This window comes from Verticillium dahliae, genomic scaffold (genome assembly GCF_000150675.1).
Source record: "Verticillium dahliae VdLs.17 supercont1.6 genomic scaffold, whole genome shotgun sequence".
Classification (NCBI taxonomy): domain Eukaryota; kingdom Fungi; phylum Ascomycota; class Sordariomycetes; order Glomerellales; family Plectosphaerellaceae; genus Verticillium; species Verticillium dahliae.
In genome coordinates this window covers 135,100-162,512 of record NW_009276926.1, presented here as the reverse complement: position 1 = coordinate 162,512, position 27,413 = coordinate 135,100, and the positions used below count along the sequence as shown (strand labels likewise).

The 27,413-nt window shown below is 53.3% G+C and overlaps 8 protein-coding genes and 1 non-coding gene across 9 annotated transcripts; 7 read left to right on the top strand and 2 right to left on the bottom strand.

The window, feature by feature from the left end:
* Nucleotides 1–1,609: 1,609 nt before the first annotated feature.
* On the top strand, nucleotides 1,610–2,373 carry VDAG_03602 (uncharacterized protein; the record flags this gene model as incomplete). Its single annotated transcript, XM_009653686.1, has 2 exons — nucleotides 1,610–2,176; nucleotides 2,296–2,373. 2 exons carry the CDS (start codon nucleotides 1,610–1,612, stop codon nucleotides 2,371–2,373), a joined length of 645 nt encoding a protein of 214 aa, XP_009651981.1.
* A 430-nt stretch (nucleotides 2,374–2,803) lies between these two features.
* Nucleotides 2,804–3,853, top strand: VDAG_03601 (uncharacterized protein; the record flags this gene model as incomplete). The annotated part of the gene is made up of 1 exon (XM_009653685.1): nucleotides 2,804–3,853. One exon carries the CDS (start codon nucleotides 2,804–2,806, stop codon nucleotides 3,851–3,853), a length of 1,050 nt encoding a protein of 349 aa, XP_009651980.1.
* A 346-nt stretch (nucleotides 3,854–4,199) lies between these two features.
* Nucleotides 4,200–5,496, top strand: VDAG_03600 (SirS; the record flags this gene model as incomplete). Its single annotated transcript, XM_009653684.1, has 4 exons — nucleotides 4,200–4,374; nucleotides 4,401–4,496; nucleotides 4,559–4,689; nucleotides 4,747–5,496. The coding sequence occupies 4 exons, from the start codon at nucleotides 4,200–4,202 to the stop codon at nucleotides 5,494–5,496; spliced, it is 1,152 nt and encodes a 383-aa protein (XP_009651979.1).
* Nucleotides 5,497–6,003: 507 nt separating this feature from the next.
* Nucleotides 6,004–6,074, top strand: VDAG_20117. Its single transcript has one exon. It is a non-coding gene; the product is annotated as a tRNA-Gly (tRNA).
* Nucleotides 6,075–12,389: 6,315 nt separating this feature from the next.
* VDAG_03599 (lactose permease) lies at nucleotides 12,390–14,329 on the bottom strand (the record flags this gene model as incomplete). Its single annotated transcript, XM_009653683.1, has 6 exons — nucleotides 12,390–13,061; nucleotides 13,119–13,352; nucleotides 13,405–13,546; nucleotides 13,607–13,759; nucleotides 13,823–14,063; nucleotides 14,125–14,329. The coding sequence occupies 6 exons, from the start codon at nucleotides 14,327–14,329 to the stop codon at nucleotides 12,390–12,392; spliced, it is 1,647 nt and encodes a 548-aa protein (XP_009651978.1).
* A 5,106-nt stretch (nucleotides 14,330–19,435) lies between these two features.
* On the top strand, nucleotides 19,436–20,194 carry VDAG_03598 (pfs protein; the record flags this gene model as incomplete). Its single annotated transcript, XM_009653682.1, has 1 exon — nucleotides 19,436–20,194. One exon carries the CDS (start codon nucleotides 19,436–19,438, stop codon nucleotides 20,192–20,194), a length of 759 nt encoding a protein of 252 aa, XP_009651977.1.
* Nucleotides 20,195–20,836: 642 nt separating this feature from the next.
* VDAG_03597 (pfs protein) lies at nucleotides 20,837–21,541 on the top strand. The gene has a single exon (XM_009653681.1). The coding sequence runs from the start codon at nucleotides 20,901–20,903 to the stop codon at nucleotides 21,288–21,290; it is 390 nt and encodes a 129-aa protein (XP_009651976.1). The 5' UTR covers nucleotides 20,837–20,900; the 3' UTR covers nucleotides 21,291–21,541.
* An 827-nt stretch (nucleotides 21,542–22,368) lies between these two features.
* On the top strand, nucleotides 22,369–23,392 carry VDAG_03596 (uncharacterized protein; the record flags this gene model as incomplete). The annotated part of the gene is made up of 2 exons (XM_009653680.1): nucleotides 22,369–23,223; nucleotides 23,333–23,392. 2 exons carry the CDS (start codon nucleotides 22,369–22,371, stop codon nucleotides 23,390–23,392), a joined length of 915 nt encoding a protein of 304 aa, XP_009651975.1.
* A 134-nt stretch (nucleotides 23,393–23,526) lies between these two features.
* On the bottom strand, nucleotides 23,527–24,828 carry VDAG_03595 (uncharacterized protein; the record flags this gene model as incomplete). Its single annotated transcript, XM_009653679.1, has 4 exons — nucleotides 23,527–23,950; nucleotides 24,000–24,405; nucleotides 24,477–24,499; nucleotides 24,557–24,828. The coding sequence occupies 4 exons, from the start codon at nucleotides 24,826–24,828 to the stop codon at nucleotides 23,527–23,529; spliced, it is 1,125 nt and encodes a 374-aa protein (XP_009651974.1).
* Nucleotides 24,829–27,413: the final 2,585 nt, after the last annotated feature.

Below are 27,413 nucleotides of genomic sequence, written 5' to 3'. Positions count from 1 at the left end.
TTTAGGTCAGTGAGCCTGCTCGATGATGCATAGAGGGCAGCATATAGATCAGATGACGAGGAATGTGCACAGCTCAGCTGCAGCCCACCACTGTGTCTGTCTGATAGCACTTGAGAGACGTGAAATGGTCACTATTCGGGTTTTCCGCATGTCATGCCACGGGGACAACTTGAAGGACAGTTTTTACCATAACATAATTCCTTTCAATGCTTTGGAAGCATTTATAGGCCGTGAGAACTGAGGCAACTGGTCTTGATATTGAAGCTAAGCAATCTAGCCTGATGGGTTACCTCATACCCCACTTCAAAGTCTTGTAGCGATCCGTCCTGACCCCTGGTCGCCCTGAGTATGAAGCTGGCCCAATATCCTGGCAGGTCCATTATTTGACGGTTTCTAGCAGCAGGAGGTGGCGCAGTAGATGATGCTTTGAAACTGTGAGTACTCATGCTGAAGAATTCCTATGCTCAGAGAAAACTTACTGGCCAGTCGAGGCGCCAATGCCGCCGGGACCCTGGGGAGGAGTGGCGCTGTAGCAGTCCTGGCAGCTGTCGTAGAGGCAGCGCTTCTCAATGTTGGCCTCGCTGGCCCCGCTGGCCTTGTTGGCGACGGGAGAAGCCATGACGACTCCGGCGAAGATGGTGGCGATGACGGTGGCGGCCTTCATTTTGATGTGTTGAAAAGGGTAGACTTTGGTTGGTTCTGTGTATGGTCTGGAGGGCTTGGTAGTCTGTGAATGTGATCGTGTTGAGCGTGAGGAAGAGAGGATATGTTAGATCACAGAGGAGACGACGGCTCCTGCATTTATACCTTTTCGACGCCCTCGTCGACATGCCTCAAGCCAGTATCCGACCTGGTCCTCGGACGATGTCAGATTTGTCTTGTCACATGTCTTGGCCCGTAACTCTACGTCCGTCATCAAAAAGGTTCGGCTTCCTGTTACGTCTAGCTATGGATCAGTTCATGGCCGCATAGAGGGCCAAACAGAAGCCGCATCACCAGTTTCATGCATCGCAACATGAGGAGTAGTACTGGGAACGGCGGAAAAAGTAGCGCAAGAGGAAACGATTGCCGTAGGATTCGAAACTCCACCAGTGCGCCTCCTTGGCAGAAGAGCACAACACGCAGACGGAACAGTCATAGACGCATTTGCCAGTTTTGTTGCCGCCACTGCCGGACGTGATTGGACTTTGTTTCTCGTCATCATCTGACATTGTCACTCTTGGCAGATACAGGACTATTTTGTTGATCTTCGCCGGCTAGGGCTGCATTCTGCGCTGTCAGTATTGTTCAAAGGGGCGTCCAGTCAGACTTCCATGCCTCTAAGGGTTGGTCTCGTCCTTCGCCAAAATATGAGCAGCTATGTCCGAGGCCCGTTTTCTTCACCAAACATCAGAGCAGCAGGAGTGAGCTAGACGCAATGACGACTCGTATAGTCAAAGCCATGTCAAGAGGAGGAGTTGAAGGCAGCCGAGGGGGTCAACCAACTGTCACCAAGCCATAGCCAACGAACTCACAGCGTCTCGAGTCGGGACAGGCGAAGCAAGACATGGCAACATTCGTATATTCCCCATACAATGTTGCGACGGCACATATGCGCACCAATGGGACAATGCAGTCAAGACGCAAGCCGGCCGAAAACGGCATCAAGATTCATCGACCAGCAGGTTTTGCGTGCCCCCCCCCCCCATGGCGGACCGGCCCATTCCCCACGGGGCGTGGCATGCTACGTAGCGCCGGCACTGACCCGCTCTCGCTCTGCCTTACGAGGCGGCCCGGAAGCGGGGGCGGCCGCTGCCGATCTTTTCGTGATCCCGCGAATTGCGGGGCCGCCGTCGCGCGATCCTTCTGCAGTACAGGCGTCTGGGAGGAACTTCCGTGTCTGGGCATGCGGGGTGCTGGAGGCACGCGCTGCGGCGGCCGTGTCAGATTGGCACTTTTGTCAGTTTCGTCTGTCAAGCGGGTCGGGGGGCCTGTGCTGGGTGGTCGGAGAATGTCCGAGGCCGCGGAAAACAAGGTGGCAGGGGGCGCTCTGGCTGCAGCGGACGGCCTCGCTGTTGCCTGTGGCGAGTCGTGCTCAGCCCGGAGTTTGGGCCGCGGAGTTTGCGGTGACTCTCTGTATCAAGAGAGGAATTCAGGATGGAACCAGGCCTCGGACAGCTCCGTATGGGTCTACATGGTATGCCGAGACAGCGCTCCAGCTACCATGTATACGACTGATCATATGGGGAGAAAAGTCAAATGTACGAGCAAATCAAGTTCATTGAAGGTCAAGATGTTGAATTTAACCGACTTCAGTACGCTACATCACATCGTAAGGAGCTTGTCGTAAACATGGGCACGAAAAGGCAAAAGGGAAAACAGGCCACGATGTGAACCTCTGGTCACGATAGGGAGCTTGAAGTGTAATCCAAGTGAAGGACATACGACTTTCGGATGTCGTGCCGTTCAGTCATGTAAAGGAACACAACATCAGTCTCGGCCAGCATTTTAGTCATGGTTGTTTCGTGACTTCTACGTGTACTCATTAGAAGGCAAGCAATCGAGGACTCGGTGGTTTTTCTCAACAAAGAAATTAAGCTAACAGAAGTCGTGGTGGGACGACAGCTACACATAATTTGTTGCCTAATCGAGGCGATGGCCTGCTGAGTACAGCAAGGCCTTGGGCAAGGGACACGTCGACGTTACCCCGCACGTGGGCACATCACCCCATCATCACGTTGCCCATTTCCACCAGTGTTGCGCCGCACTTGGCCAAGTATTCATTCCGTCTCTGGTTCCACAAGACGAGAGGCTGCTTACTCCAATGGAAGCCAACCGCCCCAATGCGGACACGTTCAACATTACCGACAAGACGCAATGGCGCGCGGCGCTGCAATCGGCCAGACCAGTCCTGATCCACCTCAACGCCGACACGACGTGGCTCCTGCAGCTGCCGTACCCAGAAGGCCAGACACCGCCACCGGGCCGCAGCCGCTTCAACCTGCTCATCGACCCGTGGCTTCGGGGCTCTCAGTGTGATGTCGCATCGTGGTTCTCGAGGCAGTGGCACGTCATCGCGTCGAGCGTCCAGACCACGGACGAACTTGACTCACTCGTCGCATCCGTCAAGAGGCCAGATGACGACGCTGGTGATGAGGGAGGAGGAGGAGGAGGAGGAAAAGGAAGGCCTGGTACCTTTATCGATGCCGTCGCCATCTCGCACGAGTTCACAGACCACTGCCACCAGGAAACGCTCCTCGAGCTGCCGTCGTCGGTCCCCATCATCGCGACGACCAAGGCCGCCAAGATGGTGCGCGCATGGGGCCATTTCGACACGGTGACCACGACGCCGCACTTCTCCCGCGACTCGAAAGCGTGGCAGGACGCCTCGCGCCCGCCAGGTCTGCCCTCCTGGCTCGGCATCAGCCGGATCGTCACAGAGAGCAATCCCCTCTATTTCCACTCGGCCCTCATGGTCACGTTCGAGACGGATGCCGCCGGTGCATCGGGCCCCGAGGCCGTCATCTACACGCCCCACGGGCTGCAGGCCTCTGATCTCGCCAGCGTCAAGGCGGCCGGCGTCAGGACACTGGCCCTGCTGCACGGTCTGCACAGCATCACGCTGGGCTCGGTGCGGCAGCTCAACCTCGGTGCGCTGAACGGCATTCGCGCGGTCGGCGAGAGCGGCGCGAGATATTGGGTGGCGACGCACGACGAGGTCAAGCGGGGGAAGGGCCTCGTGGCTCCGCTGCTCAAACGGGAGCAGCTCACGCTGCAGGATGCTGTCGAGGCCGAGAAGCAGCGTCTGCGGGGGGCGGAGCCGGCGTGTAGATTTGAGGATCTCGGGTCTGGGGATGCTCTGCTCTTGGAATAATATCGATGACAATTCATGTCGCTGGGTCCAACATTGTTGCTTGGATTGACCAGAGCCAGTTGCTTGGATTGACCAGAGCCAGTGGATAGGAACGAAAGATGGCGTTGTCTTCGTTTCTTTCAGGGGACGTAGCGCCCTCTTTCGCCCCGACAGCACCGCTTCAGCGTCTTCAGGCCCTGAAAGCGACCGCTGGCCGTGGGCCGCTCACTATGAATCATCGCCGCTAGCGCCTTAGGCTTCTCTAGCGACAACGGATCTGGGATGTAATCATTCAACGGCAACACTGCAAAAACATCATCTAACCCAGATTATCTTCTTGTCATAGATGATCAATTTCTCCAACGCCATGACAGACCAAAACCACGCCCTTGTATTCGGCGCCGCAGGCCTGCTTGGCTGGGCTGCTGTCGACCAACTTCTGTCCGACTACCCCGCGCCGCAGACCTTCTCCCAAGTCACGGCAGTCGTCAACAGGCCAGTCGCCGAGGCTGCTTTGCACTGGCCAGCTGCATCAACCACACGTCCCAAGCTACACACATCGCTTCAGGGATTAACCTGCTGGACGGTGATGCGGACGCTCTGGCGCGTCAACTTGGGGAGAAGGCACCAGGCATCGAAAACGTCACGCACGCCTTTTATTTCGGTATGCTACACAGAAATGATGGCTTCACTCGCACCACCATCATTCTGACACCATGAGGACAGTCTTCTCCCCGGTCAACGACGACCACATGGAAGAATGCCGCGTGAACTGCGGCATGATGCAGTGCGTCGCCGACACCCTCAATCTGCTGTGTCCCCAGCTCAAGTCAATCGTCTACGCCGGCGGCACAAGAGTAGGTCCCTGAAGCTGTGTTAAAACCCGCACCCCCAGCGACTGACGACCAGCCAAGGGCTACGGCATCTACAACCCCGGCGGCACATTCACGGCCCCGCTCGTCGAGTCCATGGCTGACACGCTGCCGGAGGATTATGCCAAGACGGTCACCTATCCGTGGTTCCGACAGATTCTCACCAGAGCCAGCAGAGGCCGGTCGTGGACGTGGACCGAGGTCTGTCCCGACGCCGTCGTCGGCTTCTCGCCCAACGGTTCGGCCTTTTCGCTGGCGCTCCACTGGGCGCAGTATCTCGCTCTGTATCGCCTCAACAACGAAGCATCGGGAGACGTCCAGGTTCCGTTCCCCGGCAGCGAAGCGGGATTTGATGCCCTGTTCACGCCTGTATCGAGCCAGACGCTCGGCAGGATATCCGTCCACGCGGCGCTGCACCCGGGAGAGTGCGGTGGGAAGATCGTGAACATGGCGGACCGGGCACGGCCGACAACCTTTCGCGAGCTCTGGCCTTGTATTGCTGGCTGGTTTGGCTTGGTTGGTGTTGGGCCCGAGGCTGATGCGACGGCGTTGAAGCCGGGCAAGTACGTTGAGAAGCACAAGCACCTTTTTGCGACGAGGGGCCTCACAGACGCAGTCGAGAAGGGCGTGGGAGCTGGTAGCGTGCAGCTGGACAGCGTGGGCTGGTGGTTGGCCTTCGACAGGCAGTTGAGTCTGGAAAGACTCAGAGCCACAGGCTTTGACGAGGAGAGGGACCCAGTGGAAGGTTGGCTCGAGGCGTTTGGCAAGTTCAGAGCGGCCGGGATCATCTGACCCGAGGGCTACGCTTTACGTTCTGGAAATATCAAATTCATAGAAGGCAGGACTCATCGTTCATGTCGTCAGTTCATCAGTATTGTTGTTCTACTTTGCTGCTCTCTCGGCAATTCAATCTATCGAGTTCAATGGACATCGTCTGCTGGGAAGTAGGCTTATGATCGACCACCAACTTGCAAAACATCTTTTGCCTCTACGAACAAGAGTCTCTACGAAGAGATTTAGACACCAATTCAGCTTTGATTGAGCTATCAGCAGACGCTCCAACGTTTGTCAGTTCAGGGGGACAGCTCATGGGGCCTGAAGAGACGTTCGTATAGCCCCTGCGAACCCTGATGCTGATGCCGTACCATTCTGGCATCCCTCGCTTCCGCTCTGACTCCAGTAGTCCACTAATTAGCAGTCGGGACACATGATACTCACGATGTCCGCTTCTGCGCCAGTAATTTCCTCGGATCAACTCAGCATCATGATTATAGTTGAGGCCGCTGATCCTTCATCGAAGCGTGAATGGTTTAGTGGTAAAATTCTCCGTTGCCATCGGGGAGCCCTGGGTTCGATTCCCAGTTCACGCATCTTGACTCAACATTGTTCTCACTACTGGATCACCTAATTCGATTTCTTTTTGGCCACCGGGGTTTTGCCAGTCGATTTCTGTCCGATTAGCTTTTACGATACTCGTGTCTGCTGCGGTGAAGGTTGTGGGAGAGGTCATGTGTACGTCTCGCAAGATCTCGGACATGTAGTTCATGGGACAAGTTCAAAGTGGTGATGAATGGATCAAGGCCTCGTCAGTGGGATTTGCCCCCTTCGGGGGGTGTTAAATATATATCAATCAATCAATCAATCAATCAAGGCCTCGTCAGTTTCTTCTGGTGTAGTTTCATGAGTTCTCAGCACAAGGGCCTCACGCGCACGCTCAGTAAACCTTCATCAGCTTTATTCGCTTCATAGGACTTAACCAATTGTCACCACGGAATTGAACAAAGTGGATTGATTGTTGTTAAGGTACAAAAGGAGACTTCCAGAAGTCCAAACGAAGGTAATTGGTCAGATCCAGCATCGGTAAGGAGTCTTACCGGGGCGATAACGACAGAACAAATGCATCAAATGAGGACTCCACATTTGGGATGAAAGTACTCCTGGGTCACAGAACAGAACCTTGCCTGATCGGCAACACACCCCCTCAGATGGGTAGGCGAGCCTCTCTCTGACCATCTGAACCACGAAAGATCAGGCAGATGCCTGTTGGCGGCTTTTGGTAGAGAATTTGGTGCCTTTGGAACAGTTGGCGTTCTCAGGGCAGATGAAGGAAATCGTGCTTGTGAAGCAAATAAGGATGTGTGTAAGTGTTAGGAGAGGTGGGCGAAATTGAGCAAGCTGTTCACTGGTGGACCGCTGGTACGCACTCCATCTGCAGAAGCTTCACGAAGTTCTGATGCTTCTGAGTCGGGAGAATCTTTGTAAGCCCATCGCTCACTATCTTGTCAGTGCTCATCCAGTCCACGGATATCTTCCCCTGTCTGACTGTTTGTCGGATCCAAAGACGATGGATGTCAACATGCTTGAGCTTCGTAGTGGCTTGAGGCCTCTCACTAGTGAGTAACAGCAGCGTTTGGCGGTTATCACAGAACATCTGGATCGGAACCTTGCCATGAAAACGTAGCTGAAGCTCCTTGATCAGACGAAGAGTGGCAAGGTAGTTCCTCGCTGCGACACTGAGGGCCACCAGCTCAGCTTCGGTGCTAGAAGTGACCACGGATCGCTGCTTTGTAGCTTTCCAGTCAATTGGACCTCCAAAGAGCATGGTGGTGTATCCTTGTGAGCTAAATCTGGTGATGGGATCATCGCCGAATGATGCGTCGCTCGCACAATACAGCGATGTAGAATGGTCTCCTGATCCTCCGTAGGACAGCGAGAGAGTCCTTGTGCGATAGAGGTAGCGGAGACAGTGGTCTGCTGCAAGGTGATGGAGTTCTGTCGGCCTGAGCAGAGACTCCGCAAGTCTTGAGGCAGCTTTGGCCACATCAGGTCGTGTTGTGGTTGCTGCGTAATTGATGGAACCAATTTTGCGTTGGTATAGTTGAATGGATTCAGCAGAGGCTTCGTAATCCTTTGGAGCAGGTGCTGGGTCTGTTGATAGAGGCGTCAAATGACCTCTGGTGGATGGCTGGAGGTTGAGGTCCTTCATCTTTTCAGTGATGTAGTTCTCCAGAGACAGCCAGAGCTTGCGCTGGCTACGATCTCTGACCACTCTGATGCCTAAGAACCATCTGACCTCGCCAAGTTCTCGCATCTCGAACAGAGACTTGAGCTGGCTCTTCAGCTCTTCGGCCGCTTGGCGATCCTCTTTGCGGTTCATGAGGATGATGTCGTCAACGTAGAAGAACATGATCATGCCTCTGCCCATGAAGACACAGTTATCTTCCTCGAGAGCCACGAGGCCGATCTTCCGCATAGCCTCGGACAGCAGCTTGTGCCAGAGAAGCGGTGATCGGCGCAAACCGTACAAAGCTCTCTTCAGCTTGAAAATCGTGCGCCTCTGTGGAGCGCCCTTCTTCTGTTGCATCTCCTGCATGAGATCCCAGCCCTGAGGGGCCCAGACGTAGACTGTCTCGTCGAGGTGTGCATTTGGAAAGGCGTTGACGGCATCCAACTGGTGCGTGTCTAGGTCAAACTCTGCACAGATGGCCATCAACGTTCTGAACGTCTTGGCTGCCAGTGTCGACGCGTATGTTTCCATCTCATTCTTGGGCTGTTGGTCTCCTCGTACGCAGAGCCTGGCCTTGAACTTGGTCACGTAGCCGGTGGAGTCAACCTTGTATTTCCAGACCCAGGTCAACCCGAGAACCTTGTGTATTTCCTGGTCGACCGATTCGAAGGGGACTTGCTCGATTGTGTCCATATTTTCAATGGTGTTGACCTCCTGGACGCTTGCTTCTAGCCACTGCTTTTTGTGATCAGAATGAAGCATCTCCTTCCAGGATCTTGGCTCCGCGGGCATATCTGTTCGGAGAAGCGGTTTCTTGTTCGATGGAGTCTGAGTGTGAAAGAATGAGTATTCCACGGTCAAATGTGATGATGGAGGCATTTTCTTGCTGCGGCGGGCTCCTAGAGCCTGGTCGGTGGGGGTGCCGTCTTTGAACTGTGACGGCTTTCTGTCTCTAGCGCTCCTTCGAGTGCCTTGGATTTGTGTTGATGGCGACGGCTGTGGGGCTGGTGCCACTGATGGTCGGGCCTCCACAGTCTCTGTCTCGTCTTCAGCTGAACTTTGATCAGCTGGTGTGTGTTGAGGTGTTGATTCAGGGCTCCGAGCTACTTCGATAGTGTCTTCAATAGCCTCTTCAGTCACTTGAATGGTGTCTGGCACGGGGATCGTGTCTTCCACAGCATCTTCAGCCCCTTGAATGGTGTCTATTACGGCATCTTCCACCCCCTCAGAGACAGCTGGCTGGCCTTGTCCAGTCTCCGTCTCTGGAGTTGGACGTGGTGACGGCAGGACATCATCTCTGCTGGCTGTGTGACCTTCCCGGGGTCGCAGTATCTCCGCGTTGATCTTTCCTCCAAGTTGGAATGTCCGGGCTTTCTCGAACAGGTCGATGGTGGCAACATCGAACTCGTCAATGTCCAGTGACGAGTTGAAAGGATTCTGGGCGTCCGCAACGGGCACGTCCAAAGCCTGGAATTCGTCCTGTAGAATTGGCTTTGGGGATTGGGCGTCCTTGAAAACTGTGGACTCATCGAAACCCACGTCTCTTGTCCTCAATACTGCTTTCATCTCTGGAACCCAGATTCTGTATATGTTGCTGCTGTCGTATCCACAGAGATAGCCGATGTGGGCTCTCGGAGCCAGCTTCTGCTTTCGGTTACGTCCCTCTTGGGCGTCTGCCGTGAGAGGATACGCCCTGCATCCGTATCTTCGCAGGTGAGCCAGGCCTGGAGCCGTAGTTCGAGCGGCAAGGCCCTTGGAGTTGAGCCAGTCGTTCAGCCTTCCTTCTGGTGTCGCCCACTGTAGGCGTCCCTTCGGCGTGAGATTGTGGAGATATGCAGCGGTTTGTACCACCTCTGGCCACAAATCCTCCGGGAACCCAGCAGCCGAGGTAAGGGTTCTTGCGATGGTGAATATCGTGCCTCCATTGCGTTCTGCGGCACCGTTCTGTTCTGGTGTCCTTGCGGCTGATCTCTCCAAGAGAATGCCGCGCTCTTCTGACCAAGTAACCAGATTGCTGCGTAGTGCTGAGTCCCAGTCAACTCTCAGGACCTTGATGACCAGATGGTACTGTCTCCAGAGAAACATCTCAAAGTTGATAAACGCCTGGAAGCCATCTGCTCTGGCAGGCAGAATCCTGACAACAATCTTCCCCGAATATGCGTCCGTTATTACAAGGCACGACTCCATGCCGTTGTACGACTTCCCAGGGCTGAAGAAGTCCAGGTTGACGCGCTCAAATGGATTCGTCGTCGTGTACGTTGGCTGTCTCCGAGATACAATCTTCTTGGATTTCGCTACCCCGCAAGACTCGCATTCGAATGTTGTTGGCCCTTTCACCCCAACTCCAGTACAGCTGTATGGCAGCTGCTGTATGGCCTCTGGGTGGGCATGAGCCAGCCGTTCGTGCCAGAGCCTCGAGTCGCTGACCATCGCGGCTCTCTGCTTCTTGGAGTGATAGAAGGAAGTGGTGCTATGTAGGGTGTTCACCGCATACTGGCCACCCTTCTCCTGAAGTGGGATCTCTGAGCCAGTGGCTGGGTTGAACAGCATGTTCCTGAGGGAGTCCAGTCCGAGTCCTTGGCGTTGGAGCTGCCTGGCTGAAATAAGCGTCGTCGGGTAGTCTTTGATGTACGAGACATCATGGCAGGTGATGCTGATGACGTTCTGCTTGCTGTCGAGGGTGTCGATGGCCATCGTGCCATGCCCTTCGACGGGGCTTGATTTGCCTCCTCCTGTGCTGTATCTTACAGTGTCGGTGGCCTCGCGAAAGTTGGTGAGGAGGTCTTTGTTGTTGGTTATATGGTTGGGTGTACCCGAGTCGATCAGGAACTCGTGACGGAGATCCCCTCCTCGGTTTGTCCGTTGAAACTCGTCCGAATCAGCGACGGAGAAGTTGCTCATGAAGTTGGTGTACTCGTCATCGCAGCTCTGTTCATCATCGTCACCGAGGAAGTTGTTAAAAGCAGAGACGGCGACTCCACTGGTGCCTCTTGCCTCCTGCCGCTTCTTTTTGTCCTCCTTGATTTTCTCGTTCCAGAATTGCAATGTGCTTGGCTTCATCCTTTTCTTCGCTTCGTCAATGTAGTCCAGCAGGCTCTGATCGGATTGATAGCTCTTCTTCCTCCGGTGTTCCGCGATATTTGGGCACAGACAGATGGGCTGACACGCCTTGGGTGCCCTCTTCTGCTGTACACAGTCGCAGAATGGTCTGCGAGAAGGCGAGCTGTTTGGCTGTTGAGGAGAGTCACGATGGGAATCCTGGGCACTCGTCCGATCACTTTGACCATTCCGGTCCTTGCCCATGAAGGTCACCGAGTCGCTGTAGAAGGACGTCTGAGATGGCTTGGTGGTGAGGCGATGCGGTTGGTAGTCTCTAAGGTAGCTCTTGTACCTCAACGCCAGTACCTTCCCTCCATCACGATCATCCAGCTCCCGGCGAACTTGGTGGGCGCACTCTGCTTCGGCCCACCCTGGAGACACGGAAAGAATTGCCCGAAGGAATTGAACATTTTGATCTGCGGCTTCTTTAAGCTGAGGAATCCCGTGCTTCTCAACTTCGATACAGAGTAGGATGAAGTCGTCAACCCACTTCTCATGGTCCATCTTCTTGATCATCGCCATATGCTCCTCCCAGCGCTGGCGAATGTATTGTTTCTGTCCCATGTCGGAAGGGGCGAAGTGGTCCTTCAACGCCTTGAGCCACTCCTGGCTGCTTTCCTCGTTCATGAAGACGGCCGAAAGGCTCCTGTCGACTGTGTTGAGGATGTATTTCTGGACCTCCTGGAGGCCCGCTGACTCCCTGTTGTAGATGTCCAAATGGATCTTGTACAACGTCAGCAGTGTGCTGAGATCTCGCGTCTCATCTTCGAATGACGGTGCTGTTGGCTTCTTGGCCCTCTTGGGCCGCCTGTCAGCCTCTTTGTCTGGGTCGACTAGATCCCAGGCCTCGTAGGAGGTCGCCACGGCTCTGACGGAGTTGAGCCATGTCCTCCATTCCTCCCTCCTTGTAAGTGTCACTCTGTGCTTACCAGAGTCCATCTTGAGGATCCCTGGGCGTTGTCGGAGACCGTCGGGGAGGTCGTTCGATGGTCGCGACTGATCGCGTGTATGTTGAATATCATCAATTGACCCCGCGTGTACTCAAGCCCTAGGCCACACGTCTCGGAGGTTCAATTGGTCTTGAGGAGCTGATTTCTCCTGCTTCGATGTGTCGTGGAGAGATGATCGCTCTCCTGGAGGATGTCGGTAACGGCCCTTGGCCAGTGGTCGTCAATGGCGAAACGTCGCGTCAATTGACTGTTGAAGTGCAGCGGCGATTCAGCTGTAGACAGCTTCGCAGCAGGCGTATTGGCCGTAGGCGCCCTGCTGTAGATATCGAAGGTCAAGGAGCTGTATCGTCGCCCGGGCTCATAACTGTCACCACGGAATTGAACAAAGTGGATTGATTGTTGTTAAGGTACAAAAGGAGACTTCCAGAAGTCCAAACGAAGGTAATTGGTCAGATCCAGCATCGGTAAGGAGTCTTACCGGGGCGATAACGACAGAACAAATGCATCAAATGAGGACTCCACATTTGGGATGAAAGTACTCCTGGGTCACAGAACAGAACCTTGCCTGATCGGCAACAAGTGGCTATTCGTTTAATGCACACTGCATCGTCACAGACGGCCACCCCCCACTACACGTCGCGCACCAGCTTCTCATCGTGCACGTGCATCGTCGCCATGACAGTCGAGGCAGACCTGGGCTCCAGCGACTTCTTGACCGGGTTCGGCGCCTCGAAGACCTCGCTTAGCTCCTCGAGCGTGCGATCCTTCGTCTCGGGGAAGAAGAAGTAGATGAAGATGGCCTCGGCAATGTCCCAGAACACAAAGACGAGGTAGAAGTAGTAGCCGATCTGCTCAAAGGCGGGGCCGGACGAGTAGGCCAGCACGATGGAGATGCCGCTCGACGCAAAGTTGCCAATGGCCGTACCCTTGGCGCGGGTCGACGTCGTCAGGGTCTCGGCGATGTACATGCTCTGCTGGGCCGTCCAGCCGAGGGAGAAGACGACGCCGAAGAGGAAGATGAAGGCGATGGTGGCGTTGGCGGCGTTGGTGTTGTCGGGGTCGTCGACGGCCATCTTGGACGTGCCCGTGATGACGGCGAAGATGACCGAGGCGGTGAGGATGCTGTAGATCAGCAGAGGGCGGCGGCCGACGCGATCGGTGAGGCGGGCGCCGACGATGGATCCGGCGAAACCGAGCATCGAGTTGACGGCGTTGAGGGCGAGAACCAGCTTCTCGTCCTTGATGCCGGCAGTGTTCATCATGGTGACGAGGTAGTAGCTTGCGAGCGAGTTTCCGGACGCCTGCAAAGGTCAGATGACCGCTGAACTCTGGGGAGCTTGATAATCCTGATCACGTACCTGGCCCATGATGGCCATGCCGAGCACGCAGATGAGACGACGGCGGGCGCTGTGCGTGTTGTACAGCTCCCTGTAGTCCCACCAGCGCTTGTCCGAGGCCTCGGTCGAGATCTGAGCCATCATCTCCTTGAGTTGCAGCTGAACAATGGGGTGGTCGACGTCGCCCTCGCCGTGGAGCTTGGCGAGAATACGAGCAGCTTCGTCATGCTTGTCGTTGGCAATGAGCCATCGAGGCTTTTGACTTGTCAGCTTTCAGCCGTTTTGATCGAGGTTTCGAGTAACTTACCGACTCTGGGAGGAAGTAGACAAAGCTGGCGACAATACCGGAGGTAACAAGCTGGATCCACACCGGGATACGCCATCCATTGTTTCCGGTGATGAAGCTGGCACCGTACACAGTCCATCCCGAGATGATGGCACCAAGAGGCCTGTGAGAATGTGTGAATATCTCTCTTCAAGCTGTGCGACCCACCAGGGCAACGACTTACCACATGCAGTTGTAGAGACCAGTCAAGGTTCCACGCCACTTCGGGTGTGCCAGCTCGCTCACGTAGGTTGGCGCAGCGATGCAGCAGTACGAGACGCCGAAACCGAGAACGAAGCGACCTCCCATGAACTGGGGCATGGTGTTTGCGGTTGCTCTGTGTTGTGGTTAGTGATCAAGTCCCGACACACTTTTTGTTCAACTCCACGCAGCAGCTTACTGGACGCAGGTGCCGAGGATGATGATGAGGGCTCCCATAAACATAGCGATGCGGCGGCCAAAGAGATCCGTGGCGATGGGGACAGTGAGCGCGGCCGACAGCTGGCCAACGTTGTAGATCATGAAAACAAGGCCTGTTGCCGATCCGGCAGACGTCATGTTGAAGGTTGTTTGGTATGACACCATGCCGTTCAGACCGCCCATCAGACTTCCATCGTATCCGTTGAGACAACCGCAGCAGTCTAATAGGGGTGTTAGCTCTGGCACCGATTGTCCAAGGCAATCACGCTGGATATTACTTACATGCAACGAACAAGACACCATAGAGTTGGAACATGGACTTGGTCCATGGTGAATAGCTGTTCTCGTTGACCTCGTGCGCAATCTCGGCGGCAATGCCAACCGGGTCAAGGTCCTCTTCGTGAGAATCGGCATGCGCAACATGCTGCTTCTCGTCGCTGGGGATGTCGACCGAAACAGCGGTCTTGGTATCTTGGGGGCTCGCCATGGTTGTTGATGTGGCTCGGGGGGCACCAATGTTTCATGCAACGCTGCAACGGAATCGGGCTGACAACGACTGGAGCCTGAACTGAATGATCAGCAGAAGAGGCATCTTGCCGGTATTTAAATACACGTCCCGGAGACTCGGAGCCGTCGTTGCAGTGCGATGCACATGGCGATCGTCTGCTGATAGAACCCCCCTCATGAGCTTGTGGCATCCCGCATGGCCCCATTTTGCGTCCCCTGGGGACCCCAGACGATACGACTCGTGGAGCGTTCCTTGGTTACGATGCTTGTCGAGGTGCAGAAAAACCGGGTTCGGACCGAACATCTGGGGTTACTGTAAAAATTTGGGGTGAGCGAGCAAACTATGGTCGCGTGTAATTCGCGGGGTTAAGCGGTGGTTCTCAAACGGCACATAGTATTGCCTATCACTTCCAGCAAGCTGTCTGGTTGGTGAGATGGCTGCGATCTAGGTCTGGGGATCACGCCTGGGCGCCGGCTCCGAGACCCCCGGTGTCATAGGCTGAGAGGCAGAGGAGGGAGGGAGAATTGGCCCATGCCCATTCGGTTGACATGAACCGGGTGAGAGCATTGGCAGCAGGTTTCTGCACTGTCGACCATATTCTAGGCTGCTCGGTTTCGCCAAGATGCGACATGAGTGTAGATACCCCGAGATTTGTCCAGGAACAGTTAGCAGCCATCCTCCATCGGTTACAATTGGAGCGGCTTACCAGTCGTGGAGACGGGTCGCGACGTACATTGGGAGGTCCGAGGGATAGCGCCAACAGGAAAATGACACAACCAGACGGTCGTGTCGTCATGTTACACCGCTCGCTCAACTACCTCCGGGCCCATTCCTGCCAAATTCTATAGGGAGGCTTGGGAGGCTCTCATGATCCGGCTATGGTAGTCCTGCTGCTCGGAGAGTGGCAGGGGAACGCTAACAAGAAGGTGGGAGGGAATAGGGCCGTGGCACGCAGCACACTGGCCCAGAGGATGCGGGGTTGGGGCCCAAATGGATCGGCACGACAAGGACGCACTAGCCCATGCTGGATTCTTCATCAACCCCGGGATGGCTATTCGATCTGATTGTTACGCAGCTGCCTGGCTCGACTGCATTGCTCGCCTTTCGCTTGAGATAAAGCGAGGAGAACTGATGCCCGAATCAGCGCTACACTCCGACCAAAAAAGTCAAATATAGGTGTCGGATTTGGTTGTTTAGTCCGCCGAAATCGATGGATTTAGTTATCTAGTCATATTTATAGATATTTGACTTATTTAGTTAGTAATGAAGCTATCAAGATAGTCATTGGCCTACCTAAGACCTAGATTCCATGGTATTACGTTAGTGGAATTGCTGCGTTAGTGAAATTGCTACGTTAGTGAAATCACGATATTAGGGGAATTACCCTAGGTTCTAATGCCCTATGCGCGCGGGTATAAGCTAATTAGATAATATATATAGGGTTTTCTTAATAAAAACCAAAAGAAGCTAGTAGCCTAGTTAATTAGGATCTCTTATTATTGTACTATTAATAAGAGAGTCCCTCTTATTAATAGTACGATTGTTTTTATTAATTGGATAAGCCTTTATATAGGTCCTAGGGCTCGGAATAGCTATATTCTAGGACTAAATATATATTTAAATATTTACTAAATATCTAAATACCGAAATACTATAGATTTAATTACTGAATTATAGGAAACTAGTCTATTTATTTAGTTATTTAATAATTTAACTTATTATATTTAATCGGGGTGCCACGCTAGCCCGAATAGCTCAGCCAAGCCAAATCCATATAGCGGACCCGCTCCGATCGTGGTTCACCATTGCCCATTTTACCGTGCCCTATATAAGGCACCTAGGTAAGGTGAGCTCTAGAGTAGGTAGGTGTTATGGGCATACGGGCATGTAGTCATTAAGGCCCTGTTACGTGACCATAGGCGGTGATCACCGACACGTGATTCCCGTCGGTGATCACGGAACCGTGATCACCAGCCCGGATGATCCCTAGTCACATAACTAGGGACCACGATATATAGAGAATTCCTATGTACCCTCTTAATAGAGGAGGGCATCTTAATATAACACCTTGAATTGAGTGTTTGAGATCTGAGATCATCGGCCTAGCCTGATCGTAAGGCATAGTTAGGAGCTTACGGCTATTAGCATTGCTATAAGTGTAAAGTCATCAGTCTGAAGTAATACACAATCGTCTAGCTCAATAATTGCCACGTCTTATGGCCTTCTCGGAGCCTGATGTCGATATTTTAAGGACATATTATATTCTCAATTATCACACATACCCACCAAGTGCTTCACTTAAATATCAGAATTCGGCTTCCGGGCTTACCCTTTAATATAGCTCAATCGTGCTCTTATTCACGTAATTATCTCTTAAGTAAGTGGTCGAGATATCAGCTCCTCTCGACTTCGAAATACTAAGACCGCTTTTGGTCGTAAAGCAACACTCAGTGGTATTGCACATAAATAACGTTTTGGTTTGCTGATATCTCAAGCAGTGAAATTGGGTCGGTAGGAATTACTCTTCCTTGAGTTAAAGACTGTTTGTACAAATATTAGCTCAGATCCAGTCCAGATAGTCTACATACTTTTATGTTTTTCAATGCAACCCGAGGCACAACAAGCGAGCATAGCATTTGTAGGGATCATGCTTGAAAGTTTACGAACAGTTTCACGCAGATGGTTGGAAAGTTAGTGACCAACAGGGTCATATGATGTAGAAGGCCGACGATAGCTGCGACGTGAGAAAATGTAACGGTTGGGCTATCACGAGGCATAGAAAGTTGGCGATCCTTTCTATTAACGGGTCTGACTTTGTACTTGATTGCTTGATCAGCAGCACATCCGCAAAGCGCGACGTTGCCTTGTTCGGAGTACTGCATGCTGCTTTCGTGTTCTCGGTCTTGGGCTGGCAAACAAACAACATAACACGTCTGGTGGCTTTGGTGACTCTCTAGGAGTTTGGTTGGAATAAACAGGGCTGATGTGCAGGCCGTATCCTCATGTTCCTGCGACTAAGAACAATGTCATCACTAGAAGTTACGGGTTCAGGTCCAGACGATTAAGCTGTCATCCATGTGCAACTGCTTGGATTATAAGCCCAGTTATCAGGAGTGTGAGGCAAGCCCGAGGCACCTTTTTGTAGCGACAAAGTGCTGCAGATACGACAAAGTTGCCCCAGGTGGTTTTACTTGCGAAGACGCCACTCCCTTAAGGGGAAAACATGGCGAGCGAGCTAATCATGCTCGGAGAGAGATTACTCTTACGGGTAATAGCTCTCATACGAGGGCTGACATCTATAAGGTTATGACTCCTAAGGCCGAGTGATAGCCTTCCAAAAAAAAAGAACTCACAAGTCAGTACAGTCCGTCTCTTTTTCCCCGTCCCGTCTCTCTTTCTTAGCTTCTTAGGCGCTCCAGTTGACCTGATACTATAACTCCGGCTAAAGCAACTCTCAAAAGGATGGCAAGGACCTAAGGAGGGTGTCGCCTTGTTTGTGCGTGGCTGCTGTATTCTGGATACATTAGGGGGGTTTAGCTTCAAAGTACTGGGCGAGATGGACTGGTACAGATATTTGGGGTTTTTGAACAACCGGGTGGACTCGTATTCTCCCTTTCAACAAAGTTTTGATAATGTCACCCGGACTTCCGAGAGAGGCCACATCAGGAAATTCCACTTCTCGAACAGGGCTTTGATATCAGTCTCGCAGAGGTCGGCACAAGGTCTCTTCCCGATTGTGAGCTCGTACATCAGAGCGGCGAAGGCGAACATGTCTCCATATGTCGATAGTAGGTCTATAGGGTACTGATAGCTCGGAGTGAACTTCCATCAGGAGAGGTAGCGAATCGATTGAGTATCTTGCGAAGTCGGAAAGCTTAGCATTAAGCTCATCGTCCAACAACACGTTCGCAGGTGTGAGGTCTCTGTGGATGATTTCAGCATCGTGTGTACGCAAGTGCGTCCACTATTTGAGTCATCCAGCGGAGCCGAAGAGCTGAGCTGACCTCGTGACGCTTCACGAAAGACTGTAAATCGTACTTCGATGCACACTCGAGACGGATTGCGCCACCCTCGAATTCGCTTAAGACGAAAGAATACCTGGCGCGGCTCTCTTTCGGCTAACCTTTCGTAAATCTCCCGTTCTCTCGCATCTGATAGCGGCTCGTGATGCCCCAGGGTGTTTTAATGCCTATTTCCGTGATTGAGTCAAGGACAACAAGACCGGTACTGCCCCAGGCGACGATATCGTCAACACCGAACCAAGGTGGAAACGGTATGTCATCGAATGTCATCGTGGTAGCTGATAGAACCATCCGAATCTAAAGGAACGGAAAGTCGGTGAAGGTGGGACATCTTTTTGTGAAGTGTTTGGGCTAGGAGGGTTACCTGCTTCGAAGAGTTCCTGGAATAGCCCATTAGAAAATCCAGACCAACATCCGCAGACAGACCAGGCAAGGTCAAGTGAACACTTAAGTGGTTTCTGTGAGTACCGAGGTAAGTAGGAAAAGGCCACGGCTTTTTGAGGTCATCATGGCACCCAATCGTCGGCAATGCAGCACCACCGACAGATCATGTACCGGGGCCTCGCACTACCTAGAGAGCCCCGCTTAGGAGTCAGTCAGGTTTCCGGTGTTCGATGTTCTTGTGGTGCCACGTCATTTGTACTACAAGGCTCCCTACGTTGTTCCGTGGGTATTGCGGCTTTGGAGCATCTATTTCGTCAGTTCAGTGTTAGATGGAACTGTTAGTCAGGTATAGGGTGCCGTGCGCGAAGCCAGGTTTGCTTTAATTCGCCCCTGAGAGCAAGATAGCCTCTTTTGGGTGTGTTTTAGCCGCCCTTAGCCCCAACTTCAGTCCGCGGCGTCGAGCAGACGCCTGTCGCCTCATGACAGCCTTGCTGTTGCTGCAGTACCAAACTGGGACAAGACGAGAGCCTGATTGTCCACGTGGCAAACACATTCTGACTCGGGAAAGGCTACAAGTTCGTAATCTTCGTGTCGTCTGGATCAGCGCTTTTGTCTCGCCACAACCCGATTTCACATCGCCACCACATCCATCTGTATCCACTCCACATAGAGCCCAGCCATGAACTCGAAACGACCATATCACGAGGGTGAATCTCAGTCGGGATATTCAAAGAGACCGAAACCGTTTGACGTCAACAGTCGCGCTGACGCTGGCAGCAATCCGGCCCCGCACAACGCACTCCGCTCCTCGGTGATGCACAAATATACGATAGCCTGGATCTGTGCGCTACCTCTGGAACTCGCCGCGTCGCGAGCCATGCTCGACGAAGAGCACGAAGCGCCAGTCATCCCAGCAAGCCACAACAACCAATATGTGCTGGGGCATATCGGTCATCAGAACGTCGTCATGACGTGTCTTCCAAGACAGTACGGCAATAACAACGCAGCACTTGTTGCAACCAACTTGAAGAGAAGCTTTCCAGGGGTCATAGTCAGCTTGATGGTGGGTATCGGTGGCGGGTCGCCCAGCATGGCCGACTTGTACCTTGGCGATGTCGTTGTCGGAACCAGAGTCATGCAGTATGATCTGGGGAAAATCCTCTCAGCGGGATGGTTCCAGTCAACAGCTGACCCCAAGATTCCTTCGTCACGACTACGTTCTACCATCACAGGGTGCCCTCGCCCTACGAAAAAGGTTATCAGAAATACCCTCCGAGCTAAGCGAACTCTTCAAACGGATATTGACCCGAGATGGAAACAATCCGGAGTTCTTACTACTCTGCGTTCTATGGATACTTTGCGCGAAACAGCCACTTTCTCCGACAGAATTCCGTCATGCCATGTGGGCGGGGTTACTAGAAAAAGGTCTCGTCGATGAGGAATTGCCAGACGATTCAGATTCGGAGGCTTCAAAACTCGTAATAAGTTCTTCCAAAGGACTTGCAGAGATCACCAAGGCCAGGCAGCCGACAGTGCAATTCATTCACGAGTCGGTCCGTGACTTCTTAGTCAAAGAAAAAGGCCTACAAGAGCTGTGGCCTGAGCTTGGATTCAAATGGGAGGCACCCAGCCACCAAAGGCTAAAGAATGCATGTGTCGTACTTGAATCATCCAATAGTCCGGGCAATCAGGAATCAAACCATCAACGAGGACAACGAACAAGCAATAGCGATACCCAGCCCTCTTTCTACACACTCTCCCAGGAATGCACGGAGCGAGGACTTCACAAGGCTATGTTTTCTGAAATATGCCAGTCAACAGGCCCTTTATCACGCTGATGCAGCGGTCTTTTCGCGCCTCAGGATGATTATTTATCTCAGTTTTTCAATGGTACCGGAATCGAATGGCTCAATCACTACGAGACTTACAAGAAGCGTCATTTCAACAAATCCGCAACGCCACTCTATGTACTCGCGGACAAGGGCCTCGAGAGGCTGATACGAGCACGTATGAGAACAGAGTCACCAACGCATGCTGTGGCAGAACGATATGAGTATCCATTCTTCGCCGCGTTAGCCAACGGCCATAAAGGGGCCGCAGCAGCCCTTTTTGGCCTACCCTCACTTACTTGTGATGGTGTTGACATGTCCGACGGTATTAACTTCATGAAGGACATGGTAGGATGCCGAGGTCGAACACCACTATCATGGGCTGCTCGGGAAGGCAGAACAAAGATTGCAGAAGCGCTTCTCCAAGGAGGATCAGATTCTGACGAGAAGGATGCACGAGGTTCTAGACCACTCGAAATTGCTTTGAAGAGTAAGCATAAGGCAATAGCCCAATTGCTTATAGACTCCGGGGCATCGTGCCACAGCTCTGACCTGTTCGAAGCTTGCAGTCAAGGTTTAGAACCTATCCTGACACTACTTCTGGATAGGTGTGAAACGGATATAAATGTTCTGAATAGCGATGGGAACTCGCTGGTTCTAATGGCCTCAGAGCTGGTTATGAAGGTTTTGCGCGGCATCTTCTAAATAAGGGGTCAGCTATAGACCTCCAGGATCACTCTGGGGTTACTGCACTTATACACGCCTCTCAACGGGGCCATATAGGGGCTGTACAGCTTCTTCTAGAGCATGGCGCCGCTACAGACCTTCAGGATCACTCTGGGGCTACTGCACTTATGCACGCCTCTCATTTCGGGAGGACGGATATTGTATAATACCTCAGCGATAGAGGGGTACTGTACTAGGCCTCTTGGATTCAAAGTGATGATATCTTCCAGCTTTTCTAGAACACTTGCATCTATAAATATGTAATCAGTACTAGATACGGCACTTGTGGAGGCCCTGTAAGACCGATAGGAAAATCCGTTACAGCTGCTCTTAAAGTTGATAGTAAATATAGAACCTGACAATCAGTAAATGAGCTAATTATTCAAACTAGCTTTGAGTACTAAGGTAGATTACGTCTGAGATAAAGAATCAAGGAGAAAAGGTATAATGAGTACAATCTTGAGTATCATAACTACGTTGCGCTGTCTGTATTGAGCGGGAGGCTGTATGAGTTGTTTCGACTCTTGATCAATCACAACTTCGAACACTGTTTTTAATACAACTAAAAGCCATTCTTAAACGCTTACCATGTCTCTCATAGCCTCTTGTTGAATTTTCGAGGCTGATCAAACTTTTATAATTATTGTTTGGGCCTAAATATGAAGATGCAATTGATTAAGACAGGATGGGATCTAGTCTTTGAATTATTACAATTTCCTTGGTGCAGGTTCCATTCAGATCACCGTATCATAGGAACGCTCTCTAACACACCTTTAGAGTTGGGTAAGGTATGCACCGCACAAGGGAGGTGTGATGCCCGCCAAACACTGCCTCAAGGTGTTGCCGCGACGATCAAGTGCAAGCATTCACCACACTGAGCCCAACCAGGCGTGTGCCTTCCCGTCCATTGTATATCGTCCAGTGCCAAGCATTTGTTATCCTCTCAAATGTTGGTTGTGGTGCGCCGACATTCTAACCCGATATCATCACTGCCAAGTTTCCATCAACAACTTACGTACTATAGCCTTGCAGTCAAGAGTCCCGATCTCCGACAATCATGTCCATCCAGGCTCCCTCCTCGACAGAGGCCCCTCCATGCATCCTCCCACGACGCGATCGAACCCCCTGCGCCGGCTGCGGCTACACCCCGCAGCGCGCCTACCAAGATCGAACCAAGTACAGATCCCAGCTGGCCCTCGACTTCGTCGGCCGCGACATCGCAACCTGGACCATCGGCGCCGACACCCTCCTTAAAGACAGCTCCGCCGCGCAGGGCGGCAACGAGGTCGACACGCTCCGCTTCCTCCGCAGGAAGGCGCCCGAGCTGCCCACGCCCGATGTCAAGGCTACGTGGGAGACGGGCGGCAGGCGGTACATCGTCCAGGACCGTGTGCCCGGCCAGACCCTCGGCGCCGTGTGGCACGAACTCGACCTATCCGCCAAGGTCCGCATCCTAGACCAAGTCGTTGCCGTGATCGAGCGGTGGCGCACCTTTACGAGCGGCAAGATGAGCAGCGTCACCGGTGGTCCAGTCGAATCCCTCCGTTGGTGGTCGACAGGATTCACGCCGTGGGGTCCGTTTCGACGCAAGCGCGAGCTGTTCGCCTACTTTGAGGCTGCAATGGGCGATTGTCCTGAGGTGGTCCGCCATATGCTGTGGCGGAACATGCCGGACTGTCGGCCTTGGACGTTCTCGCATGGCGACCTTCATGTGTACAACATCATGGTGGAGGATGGGAATCTCTCCGGCATCATCGACTTTGCGACGGCAGGGTTCTATCCGGTGTGGTGGGAGTATGTCCAGTTGAGGCTCGCGTGTGGAGCCAAGCCAGATCACGAGTGGAAGCACATGCTCCAGCTACGAATGAAGGATTCGTGCCATGAGGCAGAGGGGGCCATGAGGTGGGCGAAGGTCTGCGATGAGCTCGCCTTCCTGCCGGATGGCGTGACGAACGCGGCCGTTGCCTGGCTGCGTGAGCAGTTCCCCAACGAACGTCTTCGAAGGTACGAAGCAATTGCAGACGTGCGTCCGGGCAACGATCAGAACGAAGGGGGTGAGTTACAGCGAGGAGATGGCCTAACAGCGAAGCCCGAGTCCAAGACGACTGCCACAAAGGCATATCTTGCGCGTTGGCGTGCGAAACTGACGACGCGGCACGGATGCTGGCGGTGAGCAGCAACTCATGAGTTTCGAGCTATCAAACTGAGGTACATCTCAGACTGAGCCGTAGGAATTTCTTCGTGGTTCGTGTGTCGATAAGCTATGTCGACCCGTCTTGCCCATCTCGAGTACGTGATCAAGCGTATGAAAACGGTCCTCGTGCGGCGGCGGAGTCGCAGGGGTGGAAGAGCTGGCCGACGGGTGGTACATCGCTGACGGGGCAGGCTCGAGGTCCACGGGGGTGTCGCGCCGCTTCGACAGGTCTTCGGCATTTTGGAACAGGTTCCCGAAGAAGCCAGAAACCCTTTTTGGTATTGTCCTCCTGGTTGATTCGCTGCGCCGTACGGTGCTGTGCTGGAGGTGACTTTCGAACGAGTTGATTTCGTGGGAGGCCTTGACGATCTTGGCGATGAGCTGGGCCATGTTCAACTCAATGTGGAGTTTGGCGAGATAGGTGAGGGGGTGGGATTGGCCATAGCTGTGACTGTTAGCACCGGAGAGGGCAAGCATAAGAATAAGTTACCCACACGAAGGTATTCGGCAAAGACATGAGGCCGATGATCAAGATATCGAGAGATATGGAGATGCAGATCATGGCCAGGTTGAAACGAAACAGCACGGTGTACTTGGTCAGTCCGTAAGCGATCAGTCGCGACCTGACGAGATAGATGAACGGAAGGTTGAGCCCCAAATCAATGACGAGGAAGAGGCCCTTTTCGATGCGGTCCCAGATGTCGTTGGCATGAATGATGCCCTCGCTGATCTGCAGGCGTGCAGGGATCCAAACGCAAAAGACGCTGATGTTGATGACCAGCAGCACGAGAAACACACCCCATTTGAGACGAGTTGCGTGGGCTGGAACGTGCATGAGGAGGGCGATGCGATTTATGATGATTTGCATGAGGCACTGTACCTGGAACACCCATAAGACAACTGGTGTGGTCAGCGAGATGTTTGCAAGAGAGCTTCTATAATCAATCGGCTTTGTCTGCGGCATTACTTACGGACGAAGAAGAAGAACTCAAAGCTGTCGGACGTCAACATCACAGATCTCTTCAAGAATGAGGTTCGTCGTCTTGCTCACCTGGGTCCGAACCACCCTCGAAGGAAGATCCAAGAGATGATGCCCATGATCATGTTGGAAATCCACTGGGCCCATATCAGCGCAATGTAGGCGTTGACTCGGTGTATCCTTTTCAGTGTCACCATGGTCTGCTGGATCGCCTTGGTACCGGTCCAGACACCCAGTCCTAGCGTGAAGCCCCACAAGAGGCTCGCGATGTTCTCCTCATCTCGATTCAGCGGGCTGGGCTTGTACCAGGGCGGCACAAGCGTGCCTCCCGGGCTGTCGGACATTTCGGTTTTGACAGCGGTGGTCGACGGCTATCATCAGTACATGCGTAGCGCGCAGAATGCGAGGCGACGCACGAGGTCAAGATGTAGAAAAGTCGGGCACCGAACACGGTCAGCCTCCCGAACACATAGATGCAGCGAAGACGGTCAATTGAATCATGACAAGAAAAAAAAAGCCTACCCCCAGCAGCGGTCGCGAGGTAGAAGAAAGCCCGGATGGCGCCCGCGGTACATACAGCCTTCCCAAGGGTGGACTGATGCATGGGGAGGCGTTCGCGGCGGGCCATCCGATGGACGCCGGCGCCAACTCTAATCCTGCTGCTGGCGAAGACACGGATCCAGACGCCGATCAGATCGTGCACAATTGGCAGGCCGCACTGGGACCCTCAGGCATTGTGGGTTTCGAGGTCCAATATAATCAGGTCCAATTCTCTAGCTATCTCTAGCTAGTAACCCTCGAACACCTAACGGTAACGTACTACGGCAAATGCATGACTTGCCGGGGAAGAAAGAAAGATGCAAATTTAGGGAAACTGGTAACAAAGGTTTCCGTCGGAGATGCAGATGTCCTGCTGGGTACTCGGTCACTACCGGGGATTATTCCGACTGCAGCCGACAAACGTCTTCAGGTACTCGCCCTCGCAAGAGAACAGGCGAGTGAAACATGGGAGAAAGGGGGGGGGGGGGGGGTTGGCGTTGGGGTGCGTCGACGCCAGCGGGATGTATCGAACGGCGACTTGTTCGTTGGTCTTTTCATCGCTGCGAATCAAGACGTCGCTTTCGGCTGGTTCGGCTGGCCAGGCTGTCTTATCCAACGATGGCAAACGGCTTGTCGGGACCGTGCTGGTGGGTGGTTGGCTCAGGTAATTGGCGTCGTGGAATGCAATGTCATCAAAAACGCCAGGATGTACGTATAACAGGATGCAGAGGCTGCCAAAGGGGGGGCGGTGACAGTGACTGATCGTCCAAGTCTATTGAAGCACGTTTCTTCTTCGCGTGCTGTGCAACACAGCAACTTTCACTGGGGGGAAGGGTGTCTCAAACCCAATCTGAACGCAGTCGTCAGCTTGTGGCCCCGGTTGGAGTGACACCTCATTTGGTGTCGGGAGTTGTACCATGCCTTGCAATGCGTCGAAAGGTGTCACATGAAAGTCTGGAGAGCCAACCACCACTAGAGTAGCCACCAGTAGAGCAGTGAGTCACAAGGCCGCAAAGGCGCACAGCACCTTGAAGCGCACTTGCCAGGAATGCTCAGTTGTTGATCGCTTCTTTCAAGAGTCGCACGGTACTAGTGCCCATCTGCGCCAAATTGGCCCAGATGCTGACCTTGTCTACGAAGACATGGGGCTGACCCAGTGTCGATTCCTTCTTCCTCGCATGATGTGGTGGCTCGCGAGGCTTGAAGATGGGATCGTCGGTGCGGGGGAGTTGGGGCGCTGTCGCCGTGACAGCTGTGTCGGCCTTTGCATCCAGTGGCCGAAGAAGAGGCTTGACTTTTTGTTCGGGTTGGCTGGTCATGTTGATGATACAGTTGGCAGTGCGAGGAGTAGAGCGCGGGATTCATTCGTGGCTGGCAACATGTCTTATGTACGAACGACCTGTCACCCCCACAGAACATACATGTATACTTCGGCCTGTGGGATGTTTGCTGGGATAGTTGCTCCGCCACCTCGTTCAAGGCCGCTCTACGTCGTTGGCATTAGCTGGAAATGGGCGGCGCATTTGCTGCTCCTGCACCGCCTTCCCCGAACAGGGCCTCGCTCGATAGACGAAGGATTGTTGAGGGTCGGGGTCCGTATTCGCACTGCTGTTGTGCTGTCATGTTCGTAGCAGCACACTCTGCCAGAGCAGACCGCCACTTGAAGCCGATGCCAGAGAACACTGGAAGCTGAATACTCCCCCAAGCAGTGCGACGGACAAGACATTGTCGCCATGGTACAAAGTACAGTACTGTCCATCGGTGGACCCCGCTTCGTCGCAGCTGCAAGGCAGATTGAGAATGGGAAGGCTTCCCAGGCGATTCCTCCGACGAAGCGGAGGCACAGCCCTACTCCTTGGGCCAGAACGACAGGGGTCCCTATGTACGTGCCGCACCAGCCCTCCGACGTGTGCGTCCACGTTCAAGATGCTCGCTGATGACTTTCGGGGGCATTTCCCAGAACGCTGGCAGAGCTTCTTTTCGATGTGTTATGCAGATCGGTATAATTGGCCATGTCGAGGCGTCCGGTTCGAAGATTCAATGCTACGGACGTTAGTGAGCAAACGACGATTCGTGGGGTGGCTGGGAAGCTCTGAACTCTCAGAAGGGTTGCCTCGCGTTAGAACTGTTCATCCGTCAGACAGCTTTCAAGGAATTTGGGCGAGCAGCATGGGAAGGGTCTTCGATTATTGGGGGTAGATTCATAGGATGGAAAGCACTGATGGGGATGAGGTAGGTACCTTACCTTTTCAAGGACAATTCAGAGAGGCAGGAGGAGCATTAAACACTGACGGCTGGCCAAAGCTCAACACAGTCGATTTTTCCCCAGATTTTGTGGCCCATCAACCGTCACCAGGAGCAGCTACCGGGGCAGGGGGGGGGGGGGGGG

Bases quoted from the DNA above. Each gene is read 5' to 3' on its own strand.
- VDAG_03597 (XM_009653681.1), top strand. From the start codon at position 20,901: ATGTCCGACGGTATTAACTTCATGAAGGACATGGTAGGATGCCGAGGT.